Here is a 19,671-nt window from a genome sequence, read left to right as displayed (position 1 = left end):
TTTGGGGGGGGGGCAGGCTGTAGCCATGGACATGCTATGTGATCTGATGGTGAATTTGGGGTGACCCAATGCAAAGATCCTGAGGATCCATGTGGATCTATGCTATGTAACCACATTTTAAGTGGGGAGCGAAGGAAAAACAAAGAAGGGACATGAGAGGGGTGTGCAGAGAAGCAGCTGGCTAAGAATGCAGGAGAGGGATTTAACGGGAGGGAGGAAAGAAAGAAAGGCAAAAGTTTCCCCCCACCCAAGCCAGCCATCTCTCTCTCTCTCTCTCTCTCTCTGTCTCTCTCTCCCTCCCTCCCTCCCCCTCTCTCTCTCCCTCTCTCCCTCTCCCCCAGCAGCACCGGAGCACAGAGAGGAATTAGAAGGAACGACATTCTGCTTTCCCCTCTGCTTGCCTGGAGGGGAGGGGCTTTCCCTGCTCTTTGTTCCGTTTCAGCAAACACAGCAAGGAAACAGAGGAGGGTGGGCAGTAAGACCCTGAGGCAGAATGCAGGAAAGCAGCAGCTTCCTCTTTTCAGGTTTCCCTTCTCCGTGAAGCGCGATTTGATTTTTGCCTGATTTTTCAGCTCCAGGGACCACACATTCGCTCAATAACACGCACAGACATTTCCCCTTCCTTTTTAGGAGAAAAAATCTGCGTGTTATAGAGGGAAAAATACGGTATCTACAATTGTTCCGTAGCAACACTCTGTTTGCTCACTTCATGCTCTTGTCAGCCAGAGCAGAATGCTAAGCCTCTTCAGCTAAAACTAAGGCACTGTTATAGGGGGACCTCACATACAAGACAAAAGACTGTCAGGGCACAGTTCACTCCCTGTCTTCCATACTAGCTGATAAATGTTAACCAAATGGATAAGTCAAGATGTGACACTGGAGAAGAATGTGAGGTTTCTTACCTGAGCAGCAGCCATATGCTCAGCATCTTCCTTCTTGCTCGTTGCTGGGTAAAATACTATGTTATCAATGGTCTGTATCAATTCCAGCTGCACAACACACTTAATAAGGAGGCTGGCAAAGAGTTTCTGGTCTAAGAGAATATCAATATGATAGGTCTTAGTTTCAAAGTAATTTGGCTGTATGCACTAAAAACAGGTGTAGCCAAATATAGGTACCTTGATGTCACCTTCCCCTGGTCCCATCATCCAACAAGATTCCTTTCCAAGCATATACTGTGCAATATTCTCTAGCAACAGGGAACCATGGATTTCATGAGCTACCGTGGTGCCAGTGAAGATTACCGTCATCCCTAGACTAGCACCATGCCATTGATAAAATAATACTTTAGGACTGCCCTGAGACCTCCGGGTATAGGGCGGCATATAAATCCAATAAATAACAACAAAAACAACAGAATACATTTTCCTCTGTAAGTAAGATAGCAGACTTTTGTGTCACTGCTACATCAAGGCTCCTTAAATTGAGGTTAACCAACCAGCATAATTTGACCTGGAAAATGGGACTGTAAACCTCTCAGAGGTTATAGATGATTATTTGGCATATGAATCCTGTTAAGAAAATTTCAAGAATCTATGAATCCCATCGACCCAAGCTCTTAAAAAACAACAACCAGCAATAGGCTGTCAATAGTTGTGGATTGCCATTTCCAAGGCTCTTGCACAATGCTACAAATCTGGAAACAAATTTGTACACAAGTTGACAGCAACACTATAGTGGAGGCTAGGAACTAATAATGCCTGAATGCAGATGGTGCTGAAAGCAGAATGGAAAATCTCAACAGCCCTTCAGCACAATGAGGTAGTGTTGCTTGCAAGGGGACTTGGGTGAGGAGTGGATAGCCCTCAAAGATAGATGATAGATAGATAGATGTTGAGGAGACTGAAGTGCAGACTTACTTGAATAAGGGCCACCTTTCCAGCTTTCATCTGTAGGATTTGAAAACTGGCTCTGCCCCCTTTCTGAAGCATTTTTATCTATGCTGCTTAACGACTGGCGATCTAGATCCATATCCTAGAAGTAAACAGGAGCAATTCAATAATAAATAATAATAAAAACAATATATTATTATTAATAATAATAGTTTAAAACACACCCAAAGATACATATTGCTGCTACTAATATTTTTATTTGTTAATAAATATGAGTCTAATGAATGTTCTTGCAGATAACTCCTGTTTCCACATTAAGTGTCTATAAACATGAAGCTGTCACATACATCATTTTGCGCACATTTTTCTCAGCTAAGGAATGAGTAATCAGAGAACTTACCAAGTGCTTTTCAGATGAATCATCTTCCATTCCTGCTGGTCTCCATGTCAGCAAGCTTCCAGGAAGAAAAAAATTTATCAGAAATGTAACCTAATTTGAAACCACTTTAAATATTCTGCATTTAGAAATATACTCACACATGAGGAATTGTAGTTTTGAAGATCTCTAGCATACAATTGCAGGTTTGGTCCCAGACTTCATGACTGAATTTCTGCCCATTTAATATTACCAGGCTTTCTAGGCAGTTGGTACCCGATCGAGCCAGCTGTTCATTATCTGCAGAAAATGAAGAACCAGCTTTATAAAAACAACAATCTTCATTTACGCAAAATTAAAGAACATTCACAATGACTATAGACACACAGTGTCAAAGATCAATGGTATTTATAAACCACCTAACAAGAATGACTTGCATTCGTTTAGCGCTTATTCTTACTGGGAAGTAGTAAGTCAAGGCAACACTGCAAAATAAGATAATGAGATGGAGCAAATGTAACATATGTATATTGTATTCTTTTCTTATCTTCCCCTCCCCAGAATATTTCCTCCCCACTCATGATTCCCTCCTATGTGCAGTGATGTAAAACCATGGTTAACATTAAACATGACTCTTAAAAACCAAAGCTTGAAGGCTATTTTAAACCACAGTTTTAACGCCTGGTAAAAAGGTAAAGGGACCCCTGACCATTAGGTCCAGTCATGACCGACTCTGGGGTTGCGGTGCTCATCTCGCTTTATTGGCCGAGGGAGCCGGCGTACAGCTTCCAGGTCATGTGGCCAGCATGACTAAGCCGCTTCTGCCGAACCAGAGCAGCGCACGGAAACGCCGTTTACCTTCCCACTGGAGCGGTACCTATTTATCTACTTGCACTTTGACATGCTTTCGAACTGCTAGGTTGGCAGGAGCTGGGACCGAGCAACGGGAGCTCACCCCGTCGCGGGGATTTGAACCACCGACCTTCTGATCGGCAAGTCCTAAGCTCTGTGGTTTAGCTCACAGCGCCACCCGCCTGGTAGTTTTCTTTAAAAAAAATATCCAGGAAACGTGATTAGAATTAACCATGATTGCATTAGCGCAGGGCCTGCGGTTCAGGACACATAGATAAGGTGAATATAATGGCTAATGACAGAAAATGAGAGGGAGATCACTCTAGTAAAAAGAGAAAAGGGACAGAGTCCACTATTCCAAGGTTGGCACCTCACCTGCCAGAAACCACTATTACATTTGCACCAGGGCAATATGTAGCCTCAGTCAAAAGAGAAAAGGGTTTCTATAAGACTAGGAATGCTAATCCCCATTGTCTCACAAAGAGCACAGCATGATCGTCCATGGGCAGACAGACTTGTGCAAAGTCAATGGGCAGAAAGGGGAAAACTCCAATTAACTCTGTTTCAAATCAAACCTGTTAGAGGTTTGATCAGCCATCTCGGGCACAATGGGAGGAATTAAACAGATGGTACCTAAAAAGCTATTTCTGCCCGTTTTTGGCTGCAATGCAATGCAAAGCCCAATGCTGAGCAGTGGGAATATATAATACAATGCTATCTGAATTTGGCTCCAAAAGATATAGAAGTGGTAAGAGGCAACTTTTTTGTGTCATTCTGATAGGATTTCTTTTTGCAAAAAATTATCCTGTGTTTGGAATGATGACACTAGCAGAAGTTACTCAGCTGCCTTACTAATACAGTGGTACCTCAGGTTACAAATGGTTCAGGTTATAAACACTTCAGGTTACAGACTCTGCTAGCCCAGAAATAGTACCTCAGGTTCAGAAATTTACTTCAGGATGAGAACAGAAATCATGCGGCGGCAGCGGGAGGCCCCATTAGCTAAAGTGGTACCTCAGGTTAAAAACTGTTTCAGGTTAAGAACGCACCTCTGGAACGAATTAAGTTCTTAACCAGAGGTACCACTGTACTCCAAAGACTGTTTAGAAGCACACACAGAACACGTTTAAAGTGATCTAGTATTTTGAGTTGCACATCTGCCAAATGACTTAAAGGATGGGGGCTTCTGATGAAGACCTTTCAGATAGGACAACCAGTAAAAGTTAAGTAAAAAAACAAATCACCAATCACTGTTTCAACACATTTCTATCAAAAGAACAAACAGAATATTATCCAAACAGAGAGCTAAGACCTTGCCCAAAGGTTATTCATTCAGTATAAAGTTGGGATGCGGGAAGAAATTAATCCAGCTTGTCTGTTAATGCAAATTACCCAATTCATGCTCTCTGAACCAACACATGAACTGAAATGCAGCTATCCTTCAAGATTCCCACTTATCCAGTTTCTATGATGCCGTTCTCCAACCCAAAATCAGGGGAAAGTGCAAACAAAAATGCATCAACTAATGGAATATAAAAATGAATTTTACTTTGTAATATGAATTTTATTTGTAAGATGAAGTAGTTACCTATTCAGGTTGAGTAATTTAATATCTTAAGTAATGATATAATAAGAATAGGAAAGGAAGTGAAATGCAAAAAAGTAAAATTTAATTTTGTAAACCATTAGGAGGGAGGGAGGGAAGTCGTTTAGGCTTGGTTGAGCCAAGAGACTTAATAAGAGGACACGATGTTACGTATTGTGATTATATGTAAAATTAATAAAAATTATATTAAAAAAATAATAATTTTACTAGGTAAAAACTGCAAGCTGATGCTTAAGTGGGACAAACTGAATTTAGAAGATTTGAAAAATTAGAAATTGAGAGAATTTGACCAATTCATCCATCCAGAGAATAAAGTGACATGTATTTAAATAAGCTACCTTGTTTTACACACCAGTGTAACTGTGCAAATATGTCAGCAAGAAGAATCTCATTCAAAGCTTCATAGAACTGAGTGAATACATCACAGATTGCATAAAGTGCATGATTACACGTAGTAGTCATCCATTCAGATTTCTGTCAAGAGAAAAAGCAGGCCTTGTATTTTTGTATTTTTTTTGGAAAATACTGCTAACTGGGAAAAGTTCTGATTGAATATTGAAAAGCACAATAAAGCTTATAAATTTAAAGGCTGCCTCCATGTGTTCCCCCTTTCCCATTGCAAAAATGTAAGACTGCAAGCTCCTAAGAGTAGCAACTTGCCGTTTTTTGTTTATGCTAACCCAAGAAGCACCATATACTGTACGTAGCAAGAACTAGACCGCCTACTGAAGCACAGAGTGGCCCAACATTCTTGCTCAACTTGGGCAAGGCACAAGGACAACATGGAACATAAACCTTTGCCCTTGTAGCATGCTACCTCAGGTAGAAAAGCCTCAAGCTCTACAATTCCAATCCCCACCCTGCCCACACTAAAAAGGAATAATAACATCCCACTAGATCAAAGTTTGACTTCAATTTCTGTTTTTAATATTGTTTGCTTCTATAAAATGGCTTCCAATACCTCTGTCTGCTGCTCTGGAAGCTTCATGTTATCAAATATCCGAAACACAATTCGAAACAGATCTTGCCACCAGTGTTGTTCAAAGGTATGGCCATAGCTCTTCATGATTTCAAACATAACCGTTAGGCCTCTACAACATGGAGGGGAAAGCAGTAATAAGACAATACAAGTTAACAGGGGAAAACATTAATAACTGGGCAGAACCAAAAGAAAAGAAAAGATGATGTTTCATTACCTCGTCCGCACATCTAGCTTGCACCGATTGATGATACAAGAAAGTTCAAATAAAATGGGGAACCAGCCTCTAACCCAAACTCTGTCCCCAGGGGCCACATTCATGTCGTCACTTGTGTACTCTCTTAAAACCTGTGAATAGACAAGAGCTGGTAGTTCAGTACAAACACTTAAGCCACTCAGTCAGGTCTTGCTAAAGAACGGAGATATGCAAAGAAAAGTAGCAAGACGAAACACACTTTAAAAATGTTTCACACACAAGCAAATCGCTCTGTAACCTCACAAAAAAATAATATCCCTCCTAGTGGGACATTTTTCTGCCCAAGCCACTAGGCAAAAATGGTAGAGGTTCCCCATTCATATTTAATTTGAGATGTGGGAGGAGGAAGGAACTAAGATAGAGAGAGTTGCTGAAATATAATGGGTGCCATCCAACAAAATCATTCTCAGAGTAGGTCTGTTAAAATCTATAGGATTATGTCAATCATAATGTTATTCTGAGTATGATTTAGGAAGCTGCTACCCAATAATAACCAGTGCAGGGTTAATTTATAGCAGGTCTGTGGTATAATATATTTGTTATTACTAAAATCATTTGATACAAATTGATGTTTCATGTTTCTTTTTTTAAAAAACAAATTACAAAATTGAAATAGTTGTAAAATCAATAAAATCCAATAGCACAAAACAGTAAAAAAGAAGCAAACAGTGGTCATAAAAAAGCAGTCAGCATATCCAAAAGGCTTGCTGGAATAGAGTTGCCTTGCCTTGTTCCCTAATGGTCTTTAGGGAATGAGGAAGGTAGTAGACATGCCTGGGAGTGAGTTCCGTTACTGAAAATGTTTTTGGGCCTCTGAAAAAGCACAGAAATACAAATGAGGGGAGGAAAGTACCTGAGGTCTTTCTGAAACGTATTTTGCACAATAACGAATAAGTCTAATTGCTTCCATACTGGTGTCTGGAAAGGCAGCATTACAGGCAAACTCTGATAAACATTTTACGGCATCCTGGAATGAATCTATTGCTGCAGGAAAATGCTGTTGAAAAATATTGGCTGTGGAGGGAAATGTGAAATAAAGACAAATCACTACTTTTGTATTTCTGCTCTGCTTTAGAATACAGTTGGTATACAAATACATAAGCAGATCAGGTCAACAGGGCTTGGAGTTACATTGCGATACAAACATTTGCCCTTCTATATAATAAATGCTGATTGCAAGATGGTTGCAATTCTAGGAGGTGACCCATCGCACCAGGCCTGCACAACTTGCATGAGTTATAGCCTATCACAAAGTCCAGCAGTTATGTATGGTGGTCCAGCGAGGTAAGTAGGTGTGTTGAAATTTATTGCAATTGCAGGGGACTTCTTTTGTCAGCAACTTTCCACTGCTAATCCAATCAGTCTTAAAAGGGAAGAAAGCCATCCAGCAGAGCCCAGGAACCCATACAAACCTGTGAGCAAAGGCAAGGATTTCACCTAAGGGTAAGCAGAGATTTATAGCAAGCCTCGCTGTGCCAGAGCTGGTGTCACACAATGTGGGCAGTTTCTGAAAGTGAACTTGTTTGACACAGCTACATCATACAATGCTTTCAGTGAGCCTACAGCTGCAGAAATTTCAAGGTTGTGGGCTGCTGGATTCTCTGTTCTCATAAAGAGCTTTTCAATCCCTTCTTAAAATGTGTTTTCCTTAACAGCAAAATCAAGGAGCACCCCCCACCCAGCATTTTCTAGAAGGTAAAGAGAGGGAGAAATATTATTTGAAGTACATGTGAGAACAGGAATACTACAAGTCATTGTTTCAATATTTTGAGGCTGGTCTCTACCATCATCATTTGGCACATTAGTCTTGCTGAAATTTACTTACTAACTATATGTCCCGTTGACTGGAACGCCAGCTCCACAATATTCCCATCATGATCAGACGCCGCTTGATGAAATACTGCGAAGATATTTTTCCACCCTGAGCGAATATTAGCAGCTTGAGAATTTACCATCTGAGCAATGCAGCGTATTACCATATCTCGAATTGTAGGAGACCTGAAGAAAAATAAAAAAATAATTACTGACTTATTTGTGGTATTGTGTATGATGATGCCAGAGGAATCTGCACTGGCATAAAAGAACATATTTACATTTCAAGTTATTCGGACGAACCTGTTTTTCTTCATGATATGCTCAAATGGCCTCAGAAAGTCTTTCTGAAATCGGAAGTTGGCTAACTCTCCCTTCTCAAGGAACTTCATTGACAGCTGTCTCAATGAATCAACTGCAAAGATGGCCACGTCTTCATTAGGATTGCAACCAACCTATTAAAAAGAGAAACGGGCATTCTCTCAGAAGAAGTGCATATCCAGTGAAATTTGGGCTATACAAATACAGCCCTGCAACCTGATTGGTCCATAGAACAATGACTGGCATGATGCCGCTAACAAGACAGTCAGTAACAGCCTGGGGCAGGACTGGGGAACCTCAGGCCCTCTCTATTCAGCCACTGGAACTTTCCCTAGGCTATGCCACACTTCCCAGGCATCCTCTCCTTCACAGACCATCCCTACTCAGTGGCCCTGCTCTAGGCCCTTCTTGGGTACTTTTGCCAGGATGGAATGCAACCCACTATGAAAAGGTGTAACTCATGCCCACTGCCCCAGGCCCTTTTGCCTCTGCCCATAGCTGGCATGTGCCCCTTAAAGACTGTCCGTGGGCAGAAACAGGCCCCCCACCCCGATCAAGGTATTCTCAAAATACATCACAAATCTTTGCAGAGTATCAAAATGAGCTTGGCAGTAAATATCATCAATCGGAGTAGTGTTTGTTTCCCTGTAATTTTGTTTATGATCAAGACATAAATCCAGAAACTTTGAGCACAATTATGACAAGCCAGTCATTAAGGAAAGACACACAGTAATATAAAAGGCTATATATTTTAAAAAGAAGGAAAAAAGAAATGCAGACTCTGTATCGCACCAAGCCTGTTTGCGCTGACAAGGAGCAGTAAGGGAGAAAGCTAACTGTCCATGCCTGAAAATAGAAAGTCCAACCACACCCTAAAGGGCTTTCAACTTCTTAAACTTTTTGTTTCTTCTTACAGGCTTAACACATTTTCATAACACTGTTCAATTCCATAATTGGGATCATCCAAATTCCAAGGTTGTGTAACTCATGAGTTCTGGCCAAGAAATAAGTCGTGTCCAACAGAAATTGGTGTCTATGCTAAAAATGGTCTGTAATTTTGCCCAGGTGCTGCATGTTACCTCTAGACCCCTTGGATCTTCCTATTAACAAAGGGTGTGCCTTTGCAGAGTTGCAGTTTTGCCAGTCAAGCTTTATATAGGAGCTGCCGGCAATATTTTTCTACCTAGTAGTGTGGGCAGAGTGGATTCCAAGTCCATCTTGATCAACCTGCGTCTATATTTCATTTGATGCCATCAGAGATTGCCATGTAAATTTGATGGGTCTTGAAATGAAGCAGTTGTGTGCATGCTAACTTGGGTGTTTGAACCAGAAAGGGAAATAGGTTTCAAATGCTGAAATACCTTATTGAAATGATCTCCAATGACATGCCATATCCTGGACCACTGCAGCCTAATTCTGTTCATGTTGTAATAGGAGATCTCAACAATCTTCTGCAAGCTGAACATGCGTGGATGGTGAGGGGAAGCTAACTCATCCATGGAAACAGCACACAACCACCGAACGAAGTCCACTGAAAATTTTGAGACCAAACATGTCAATAAGCCTGAAATGGTACAAAGCAATTATTATTCGCCTTAGGGTATTCCCCCCCACCCCAACATACATACCTATTGCATTTCCATCCAGTCTGGTTGAACCTGTAAATATTCTGTGGGATAAATTGAGATACAGGGTTAATTCTCAAGATGCAGAACATTTGGGAAAGCCCATTACATATTATTGTAAATCTATGTGATGCTAGAATGAAGAACGCTGTTTTTCCTGATGGGGCTCAAGGCAGCATACAGAAAAAAATAGGAACTGTTAAAAGCATAGAAGAAAGAATAACTAAAAACAATTAAACATTGATAGAATTTAAAACTATATGTATATGTATAAGTGTGTGTGTGTGTGAGAGAGAGAGAGAGAGAGAGATACCAATAATTACAATAGGAAAGACTTCACTTCATGCAACTCCTAACTAATTATGGAAGGGTAAAATGAGCCATGCTGTTTTTAAGAGGGGGAGGACAGGGGCATCCAACAATAGCAAAGACAATTTCTCTGCTCTTAAGTCCCAACTTCTGATCCCCTCTCCCTTTTTTTGGTATCGTTAACTACTCTGCATCGGAGACCAGGAAACTGTTCATTTTATAAGCTTGAGTTAGAATTATGGTTTGTATCTAAAAACCTGTGCCACAGCCTGTTGTGCTAATAGTGATAGTAAGCCTTTCAATATTTCATTATTGTTTTAAAGGTTACTGTAATACCTGTCTACTGCCACCACCACACTTTGCGAACTGGTTTCTCCCACAGATTCCTGAATACTGGCTATTTGCCTTCTATCAACACCTCCGCCAACGAAGTTACCTAGTTAGGAAGAAACCGACAATAATTGTTAAATCTAACATGAAATATATTCCCATCAGTGAACTACCAATACCAGTTGAATTATAGACTATAAAATCAAAGGAACAGGCTCAAAGAATAACAGCATCTAGTGGTCTGATAATTCACCCACCAAAGTGGTCCTCTTATAAAATACTGTATTGTATGTGATACAATAGTTAAGGAAAGCTTTATTTCCTGTTCCCAAAATGACATGAATAAATATATCACCCTGCATGAGCTACATATAATTAACCATCTACCCTTGTTTCTTATTTCCAAACCAGCAATTCAACGAGCCACTGCCATTAATTACTTTAAACAGAGGGTCTTTAAGGTTAAAGCAGTCTGAAATCAAGAAACAGGTAATTTGTTATGATGACAAATGCCTTTATTTAATTAACCTGGATCCTTAGGCATGAGAACAGAGTCAAGGCTAATCTTCTCACCTAGTCCAAGACCCATGAACTCTTCTCCTCCAGATGTGAAGCCTTTGAGGCTCCCTTCTCTTTCGCGCCCAGATCCAGACAGGTAGCGTGTTTTAACTCCAGTCCCTATGAGCTGTGCTAGTTCCAGCTGGCTGATACATTTCAAGATCTAATGAAAACAAATGCACATTTCAGTACTGAAGTCAGCAGCTACAGATTGCAGAACCAAGAAAATGCCTCCAATGCGAATGCCACATTTCACGTCGTCAGACACATCCCCATTCACTTCTAATGCTAAGGAAATGCTGTGCATGCACTCAATGTTCCACTCCGGCCGTGGAATCTGCTCCACTTCAAAAACTGCAGTTCTGACATGTGTATGCAATCCAGGCGAGATTGTCCATTTAGCCAATTCCTGTCTACTACGGATGGCTGCAGCTCTTTGGGTTCTCAGCCAAAGGAGTTTCCTACCCGATCATTTTAATTGGAAATGCCAGGGACTGAAACTGAGACTTCTTGCTTGCAACACCACTAAGCCACAATCCCTTCTTCCCCAAAATATAGCTTTTGACACATTGTGGCCCAATAAAGTCATGGGGCAGCAGGATTAAATTTGCAATGCTAATTTCAGGACCAGCTAGGTTAAACCCTTGGAATTACAGTTCACCTAATATATAGTTGGGCAGATAGAGAGGATTTCATTCTCCATTGTGGGTCCTCTGTCTAGCAGACAGAGCCAATTAGCACTTTAAGGAAACTGATAAGGCATTTTGAAAAGTGGGAGGCAGTTATGGAGAAAGAAATGTTTGGTTTCTTTTGACAAGCCCATCTCAAGGAACCTTAAACCACCATATCCCAGAAAAGTTGATGCTGTCTTGAAATTCACTTTTCCTAGGATTGGCAATGAGCAGGGCACATTTACAGAATTGCTTTGTGTACCTTAGCAGTGGAGAACGTCTAGCTCACAGGTCTCATTAGGCCCAGAGAGACTGTTTTCCCCAAGCCACAGTCACCCCATACATGTCGTCATATATTATGTCAAGTGTGGGGCAGAGAAAGACACAGCTTCAAAGGAACCATCTAGACTATCAGAATGCAATTCCAATTGCTCTTTGGAAAGCAGGACTCTTATTTGGCGCTGTTAAAATCTGGTGCCAAATGCAAGCCCCACTGGGATTAGTTCCACATATAAATGCAATGAGAGGTTTTCTGCATCAATTCTGAGACTACAGAAATGCATGAATATGTAGAACCTGTATCAGCAGATCAGTCAGATACAGTAACACTTCTTCAAAATTGACAGCACACAGCACACAAGCACGTGCTTTCTTACCTCATGCCAGGAATTTCCAAGGTAGTTGCCATCAGTGTGGGCCACTGTAATGAGGGTCTTAATTGTATCTATGTTTTTCTGTTTCATTTCTGTGATGCTGGAGCTGGCAGTCAACAAGGAAAAGCGGGCAAGTGCCTGCACATAAGCATCCCGTTCAAGCTAAAATGTAAGAAGTAAAGTTCAGAAGCAGAAATAAACCATGGTAAAAGACAGGCATGTTGCATTCCTCACCCCCACCACTCCCGCCAAAAACATGTATCTCAGGAAATAAGAACATGGAGTGAAGACGGCATGTTACTCAGTGATGGCATGTGGCTAACTTGGATACGGCTCCAGACAAGAAAGAGTTCTGTGGATGGAATAATCTCTTAAAGCAAGTGAACAGGGAATAGGATGGATATTCTGCAGTGTTTTCTAAACATCAAAATTTCTGAAGATCTCTAGTTCAGTGTGCATTTTGGAGAGATCTTGCTTTGGTTCAAACAAGCCCCAAATCTGACAGATGGCTTTGGTTCCTGGGTTGAGGATTCATGCAACTCTTTTTGCACACCCCTACTACATACAGCAAGCCTACTCTATACTAACCTGCATGCCAAAAATGCAGGCTATTCGGATGGCACAGCGTATTCCTTCCAAGCATAAGGATGCAACTTCAGTGTCGTCACAGTTCTGAAGACCCACGCTATAAGCAGCCAGTAACGGAGTCCACACAAGCTATTAAAAAAAGGACGGGGAGAGGAAGAAAGGGGAGGCTTTAGTCAATTTGGCTTTTTTAACCCAACCATATTTTGCCCCAGAAAGTTATTTAATGTGACATAGACCAGGAACATTACAATACTTTCGACATTCTTGACTATCTTCTGACTGTACCTTCTCCCCGCTGTTATTTCACACACGTTAAGTCTATCACTGCACAGCCCCGCAAACCCACTGTTTCTTAAATGAATGCTGTGCAAATATGGTCCCAAGACAAAAGGATGCTTAGGAAGTCTGACCTCTGGTTTCCATGACTTCAGTTCCATACTCACTTTGAACATGGGCCTGACATGATCCAGGTGAGTTGCACTAGTAAAAGGTGCCTTTGCATGGCTTACGGCCTCCATTAGAGCTTTAGCTGTCTTTGCCATTTGCTCCATCTCCAGGTTGTACAACAACCTTCGCTGCTTCTCACTGGCTACATCTAAAAAAAACAAAACCCAACCCCCCCATAAAGCTGCATTAAATATCTTTTGGCACACCTATGCCACATTCCAGACAAATCAAGAGTATGTAGTCTTTAAAAAACAGATCCTTCTTCCCATATCCACCAAGAAATTTATGTGCAACTTAAGAAATCCATGCATAATTGAACATATTAAATACCGAGGATATAATAAATTCATTTTCATTATTATACTGAGGATATAATAAATTCATTTTCATTATGTTTCTGCTTCACTTCCCAGAAAAGACCAATCTAAATCATACATTTCATACTCAGACCATATCATTCCTTCAGAAACCCTCAGTTTCAGTTAAACATTATAACAATTATACCCTTACTCCTTGATGAAGTCATGATGCTTACCAGTGCTGATTCAACCTTATCTGCCATTTTAGAAGTGGCAAATGACCCACTATTCAAGTTGTGTTACTCTGGTTGGCCCCAAGCAGGTGCAGCAAGAAAATAAGGCTTTTGGTGCTGCTTCATTTTGACCTTTTTTAACCCTGTTGCAGAAGTGGGGAAAAGAACTGACACAATTGCTTTGTTCCCTCAGGTAAATGTGAAGAAATCCTGCAGTGTTTGAGTGAGCAACGGTTGCTGTCAGTCTGTTGTTCTGCTGCCACAGCTCCCAGCACAGCTTTTTGAAGGAGGTAACAGAAGACTGTTACCAATGTTCACTTAGACCCACCCATACGCAATATGCTTTACTGTTACTACCATTACTACTGCTTTATCTGGGTCGTGATGGGAGGAGGGGGTGCAGAAAAAGACATCCCCAAAGGAACGGAGACACTTGATGGGGTATTTTGGGGAAAGTTTTTTTGGGAGTTTTTGCTGTTATCGATATTAATCTTTTGTAACTTAATTTTTATGTGGAAATTGTTCAGTTTGGTTATGTAGTTTTTTGTTTTTTTTTAAAGCGTTTATTAATTTTCCAATAAAAACATCTAATTAACATATCAAATCAAATCCAATAAAAATAAAAAATAAAATTTAAAAAAATCCAATTGTCTTCCAAATTGTAATAATTTTTGTTTTGGCTTCCCACGGTCTGAATTCCGAAGCGCTTTCAACATCATAGTCCTGCCTCTCATCATCATCAATGTTTTTCATAATTCCATATCCGATCTTTTCCTCCACGTTTTGACTCTGGTTCTGTGGTCCTCATTCATGTCAGAAGACAGATACTTTTTTTTCTATGGAGTTTGGTTATGTAGTTTTGATGTGTTTTATTTATTTTTATGAGTATTTTGCCATGTTTGTAACTATGTAAATTTTTTCATATTCATCATTGTTTTAACTGTGGAAAGGCGGCATACAAATAAAATGATGATGATGATGATGTGGGAAGAATGACCACTCGGTGACTACAGTTTTCTTAAGCCCAGCCCTTAGGAATCACTTCACCCAGCAGGGTGGGCAGCTTAACATGCCAATGAAGCTTTCCTCTGAGGCAGCCACAAGAATCTCATTCCCCTCATCTGAGCCTCCTCAACTGAGCTATGCGTTAAGAAGAGATCATCTGTTTTAAGCAGCTATATTCCTGTACTTTCTCTTTCCTGTGGCAGTGGTTTGACTTTTAGGCTGCAATCCTACATACATGTATCTGGGAGCAAGTCCTCTTGGACTCAGTGGGACTTACTACTGAGAAGGTAAGTACAGGAGCATGCTGTTTATCTCATTTCAATCTTCTACAGACAGCATGAAGTAAAAGGACTTTATATGTCAGCTTGAAACAATCTCCCACCTAACTCCACCAGCTAAACAGAGGTGTGCTGCTGAACATTCAGCGAACACAGAATCATAGGCCTGGAACAACCCTGGTGTCCTCCAGATGTTTGGAACAACAACTGCAACCAGCCCCCGTCAGGATGGTCAATAGGCATGTGGTGGGATGATGGGAGTTGTAGTCCAAAATTTTTGAAGGGGAATTTGGGGCAGGAAAGGAAGCCTGCGAAGTCTAAAGCACCTGCTCCAATGCAAGGTCAGCCAGACCAGCAACAGACTATTTCCCTCTTGTTTCCACAACATCTGGAACCAGCTCCTCCTCCAAGAAGCCCAGACTGGAAGCATATGAGTTAAGACTGTTTCACCCTCACAACAACTTTCTGAGGCAGCTGTGGCTAAAAGATACTCTGGCCCAAAGTGAGCCAAGTGATGTCAGAGCAAGGATCTGAACCCAGACTTCCTTAGGCCATATCCTCTATCCACCATACCGCCTTGGTTATTCTAAGTATCTTCTGCGCCAACAATAGGAAGTTAGCAAGTTGAACAATGAAAACATACTAAACCAAAGCCTAGGATTATTGAGGGTTCTGGGTTAAAACATCATACTTGGCTTAGTAGACTTTGGTGTGATTGCATATTCTTTCGCGTCCTTCATTGCAATTTTCTTCCCTTCTATTTCATCATAGATGGTAGATAAATACTCTTCTGGAAGGTCTTTGCTGTCATTGATCCCACGATTCATTTTTATATATTGCTCTTTCGTCATCTTATTCTTCACCTGTTATGGCAAGACAGTCAAAAGCTGGTAAAGAAGTTGTGAGTTACTTAGAAGCCCATTTGCAACCATTCTGTATCATTATATAGATACACACATACCTGGGGACTGTGCAAGTCTGTTGTCAACATTATAATAGAATATGCTAGAACATAAGCTGTGTCGGCACTAGCAAACAGAATTTGACTGGAAAAGAAAGAAAATCAGGTTTTTAGAATCCTAGGTATTGTTATTATCATCTCTTCATATGTGCATTTTCAAAACACCATTAGAAACTCTATTATAGCATTTCCTACTGAAATGTACACGCTGTTCATTGAGCTGTGACTATAGACTGCTCCGGAGTCCATAACAATTTGGCAAAATATCAACAGGGAACTGCCAAGTAGGACAATTATCACCATGTTCATCCAGAAAATAGCTATGCTTGCAGAATATCTAGCACTGGGAACCAGCAGCCAGATTCTTCCTGAGCTCTTCCAAATCCACTGCCTCCCCAGTGATCAAGGGTCAAACCAGATGTAGTGCCATTCAGGCAATTACTGATTGTATGAATGGCCTTTTTTAAAAAAAGAAGATAATTCAGGTGCGGTACCCCTTACCAGTTTTCCATCAGAAAAAATGGTTATTGTCCTGACCTGACAGAAATGAGAGCAAGGAACATGGTTTGTCTGTCTCTGAATTTTGTGTTTCAGCATTCTCTGTGCACCCTTGCCCTGTCTGAGGCCTAATCACTGACCTTGATTGTTCTGAAACACTGGAAATAATGTCAGTCAGGAAAAAGTGAGTGCCTTGAGGCGAGACAGGCGGAAAAGAAACAATTAGTTTTAAATTTATTTTTAGGCCTAGAGTTTTCAGGATGGAGGAAAAAAATGCTTTGTTATTAAGATATTCAATTATCTTATTGCACAAATTCCCAGTAAGAGAGTGGGAATCGGAGAAAATGCTTTAAATCTACTATATTTTTCTACTGTTTTTAATATCATTTTTATACTGGAACTGAAACATAATGTTCATGATGTAAGTGTATGTGCGTAAATGATAAAGAGCCTTAAACATCCCTACTGGATAGGTGACTTAAGCTATGTCAGGAACAAGTGAACTTATTCTATGTAAGGTAGTCGTGTTTGAAGTATTCATCAAGTCCAGCTTCCGGTTGGTTTCTTTCAAAGTTGCAGCCAAGTTCTAATTGATTGGGGAGGGGGGAAATTCTCATATATAATAAAAACAAGGTGTTGAGGATTCTAAAAGTTAGGAGTCCCCCAAGCCCTGATGCAATGCCTGGAATATACGGCCACTGACCCCAGAATAGCAATATCAGCTTATGAATCAGTTCTCCCTTAGGTACAGATACACTTCCCTAATTTTCTTAGGATTCTATGGTCTGGCTACAGAAAGGTTTTGCTTTTAGAATATGTCAGCCATATCGTATTTTTGAATAATATGGCATTCTATGCATGGTATTCTACAAATTGCTTTCACTTGATGAGCTGGATGAGTAAGGCTACCTGGCTCGTCTTACTAAACTATATCTTCTCCCAACCGCTGCTTCCAAAAATGCACTCATTTCTATTATGATTTGCCAATATCTTTCAAGTTACCCTTGGTTGCATTCAATATATCTAGCAGCAAACTTTTCCATTAGTCTGTCAATCTTCTGAGCTTCACCAGGTAACCGAAATCCTTCCAGAAATATGCGTAAAGCAGAGACAAAGTCTTTTCCGCAGAAATCAAGCAGGTCTACGTAGGCGTACATCACCTCCTTGTTAAACTTGTTACTGTCCCCCAGAAATTCTCCCACCTGGCTCTAACAGAAAACAAAGTAAAGAAAGAAAGAAAAAGAAATGTATGAAATATTGTAAAGGTAGCAACTTTGATAATTTCCCCTCTTACAATCCAAATATATTACATTACAAAATCATCATGTTTCACCATCACGTTCACTTTATGTTGTGAACCGCTCTGTGATCTCTGAATGAAAGGCATATACAAATTTAATTAATTATAATGAAGTGATTAAGGACATTTGTCACTCCATTAAGTAGCATTAGCTGTCAATCTGGTTATCAATGCCTGGTCCCGAAACGCCACCAAAAGCCTCATTAGTGTGGCTCACATCCCCACATGGAAACAGCTGTGAAAAGCATGTATGTGTATAGCATTAACAAAGGCGTGTGATTTTTGAACAATGTAAGATTCAGCCTTACAGAACTCAGGCGCTCTTCTTGGTGCAGAAACTGTGCTATGTCTTCTGCTGTTACTCCAAGCATTCCCTGTTCCTGCAAATACTGCAGTCCTCTCTTGGACTTTTTATTAAACCTATAGTTTAGAGACAGGACAAGGAGGAAAAGGATAGATCAATCTGATGCAGAAAAACAGTCTCCTGAACTCTCAAACACTGACAGAAAATATCAGAAAACAATAAAGTTTAGCATAATTGTTATTAATTTTATAATATTTTGACTTCCTCTTGCAGCCCTAGCAGGCCCCTTTCTAAAATGTACAATTAAAAACTTATGAACTACAAACCAGAGTTAAACCTGAACTGGAAATCCCAGGACTTCATATAGAAATATATTGACAGCACTGTATAATTTTAAGGGATATTAATGGCTAATGTAGCCACAAAAAACAGAAAGCAGGTGTTCCTTTTAAAGGGAGTTTTACAAGTCGTAAGAATGGACAAAACAAATGGGAAGGAGTTACTTATGCTCAGTTGGATGGAATTGGCTCAGTAGGCACAGAAGTGTTAAATCAACTAAACAGAAATGTTTAACAATCTTTGTTGAACATTTATATATTTCCTAAAATGTATGCACTGCTTTATTTTGTAAGCCGCTCTAGAGTTTTTTCAAATATAAATTCATAAAATCTGGGGGAAAATTACAGTACATTAAAAGATACAAGAAGTTAAAATGCTAAAACAGATTAAAATTCACTTTTGCACTCTTACATATTCTGAAAAATGGGAAATTTACTGAATGAATACAAACGCCAAACACGCAATGCAATAAATTATTTGGCACCAATCTGAAGTTCAATTCTTGCTGATTGCTTGGTACCAGCTTACTTTTCTTTTCACTGTTAATATGCACAGCAAATAAAGCAGTAAAAAGTTTAAAAGTACAATTAGAAAAGCCATTTTAAAGCTACTTTAGCAATAGGTTCAACTCACAGTTCAATCCCGTGCTCAATTATCTCTTTTTGTTGCTTGATCACCTCAAATTGTTCAGGATCATCAGGGACAGCAGTCTGGGTGCCAACACTTCCAACTCCAGAGGAGACTGTTGAATCTAAGGAGCTTGCACTACTTCTTCTTCCCCCAATATCTAAACATTTGACTTCCCCCATTTCATGTTCTGAAGGCTTGTCTGGACCTGCATGTAGGAAAAGGGACGTGAAGACATATTCCCAAATAATGCGTAAGTAAAAGCATGTGGGCTCTCCAAACAGACGGACACTCACACCAGCCTTGTGGTCTTAGACACAGCTCAAGAGGTCAGCCAATACACCCAGCCACTATCTTCCACCAGTCCAGAAGTTGTCTTCCTGCAGGGATTATTGAGGTACTCTGAATCTGACCCAGAGACCATTCTGGGCAAACCATGCCCACCTGTCAGTCAGCTGGCATCACATGACATCATGCATGGACACCTGTGATCTCCAATCCAAGCATTAAGTGCCAAGACTGGAGACAAATGATCTCAGTTCTAGGCACCACAGTGCAAAGATTGGAGATAAAACACAGTAGCCCCACAGCACTAGGATCAGATACAGACCT

The 19,671-nt window shown here is 40.4% G+C and overlaps 1 protein-coding gene across 3 annotated transcripts in view; it reads right to left on the bottom strand.

The window, feature by feature from the left end:
- Positions 1–19,671, bottom strand: part of ARFGEF2 (ADP ribosylation factor guanine nucleotide exchange factor 2) — a 51,127-nt gene that overhangs the window by 9,086 nt on the left and 22,370 nt on the right. For 2 of the 3 annotated variants that reach the window (XM_053394202.1, XM_053394203.1), the window contains 22 exons: positions 19,066–19,267; positions 18,098–18,209; positions 17,492–17,697; positions 15,992–16,076; positions 15,722–15,893; positions 13,212–13,363; positions 12,769–12,897; positions 12,184–12,342; positions 10,872–11,019; positions 10,305–10,404; positions 9,663–9,703; positions 9,396–9,565; positions 8,017–8,168; positions 7,727–7,899; positions 6,755–6,915; positions 5,863–5,993; positions 5,628–5,757; positions 5,005–5,140; positions 2,370–2,508; positions 2,233–2,287; positions 1,860–1,974; positions 903–1,033 (listed from right to left, as the gene is read on the bottom strand). In XM_053394202.1, coding sequence (XP_053250177.1) covers positions 903–1,033; positions 1,860–1,974; positions 2,233–2,287; positions 2,370–2,508; positions 5,005–5,140; positions 5,628–5,757; positions 5,863–5,993; positions 6,755–6,915; positions 7,727–7,899; positions 8,017–8,168; positions 9,396–9,565; positions 9,663–9,703; positions 10,305–10,404; positions 10,872–11,019; positions 12,184–12,342; positions 12,769–12,897; positions 13,212–13,363; positions 15,722–15,893; positions 15,992–16,076; positions 17,492–17,697; positions 18,098–18,209; positions 19,066–19,267 — 2,999 coding nt within the window. Of the gene's footprint in view, positions 1–902; positions 1,034–1,859; positions 1,975–2,232; positions 2,288–2,369; positions 2,509–5,004; positions 5,141–5,627; positions 5,758–5,862; positions 5,994–6,754; positions 6,916–7,726; positions 7,900–8,016; positions 8,169–9,395; positions 9,566–9,662; positions 9,704–10,304; positions 10,405–10,871; positions 11,020–12,183; positions 12,343–12,768; positions 12,898–13,211; positions 13,364–15,721; positions 15,894–15,991; positions 16,077–17,491; positions 17,698–18,097; positions 18,210–19,065; positions 19,268–19,671 lie in introns of those variants that run through there. The other variant, XM_053394204.1, reaches the window with a different exon arrangement.

Source organism: Podarcis raffonei, chromosome 6, assembly GCF_027172205.1.
Source record: "Podarcis raffonei isolate rPodRaf1 chromosome 6, rPodRaf1.pri, whole genome shotgun sequence".
Classification (NCBI taxonomy): Eukaryota; Metazoa; Chordata; class Lepidosauria; order Squamata; family Lacertidae; genus Podarcis; species Podarcis raffonei.
Note: the sequence above shows the minus strand (reverse complement) of the source record. Positions and strands in the feature narration are given on the sequence as shown.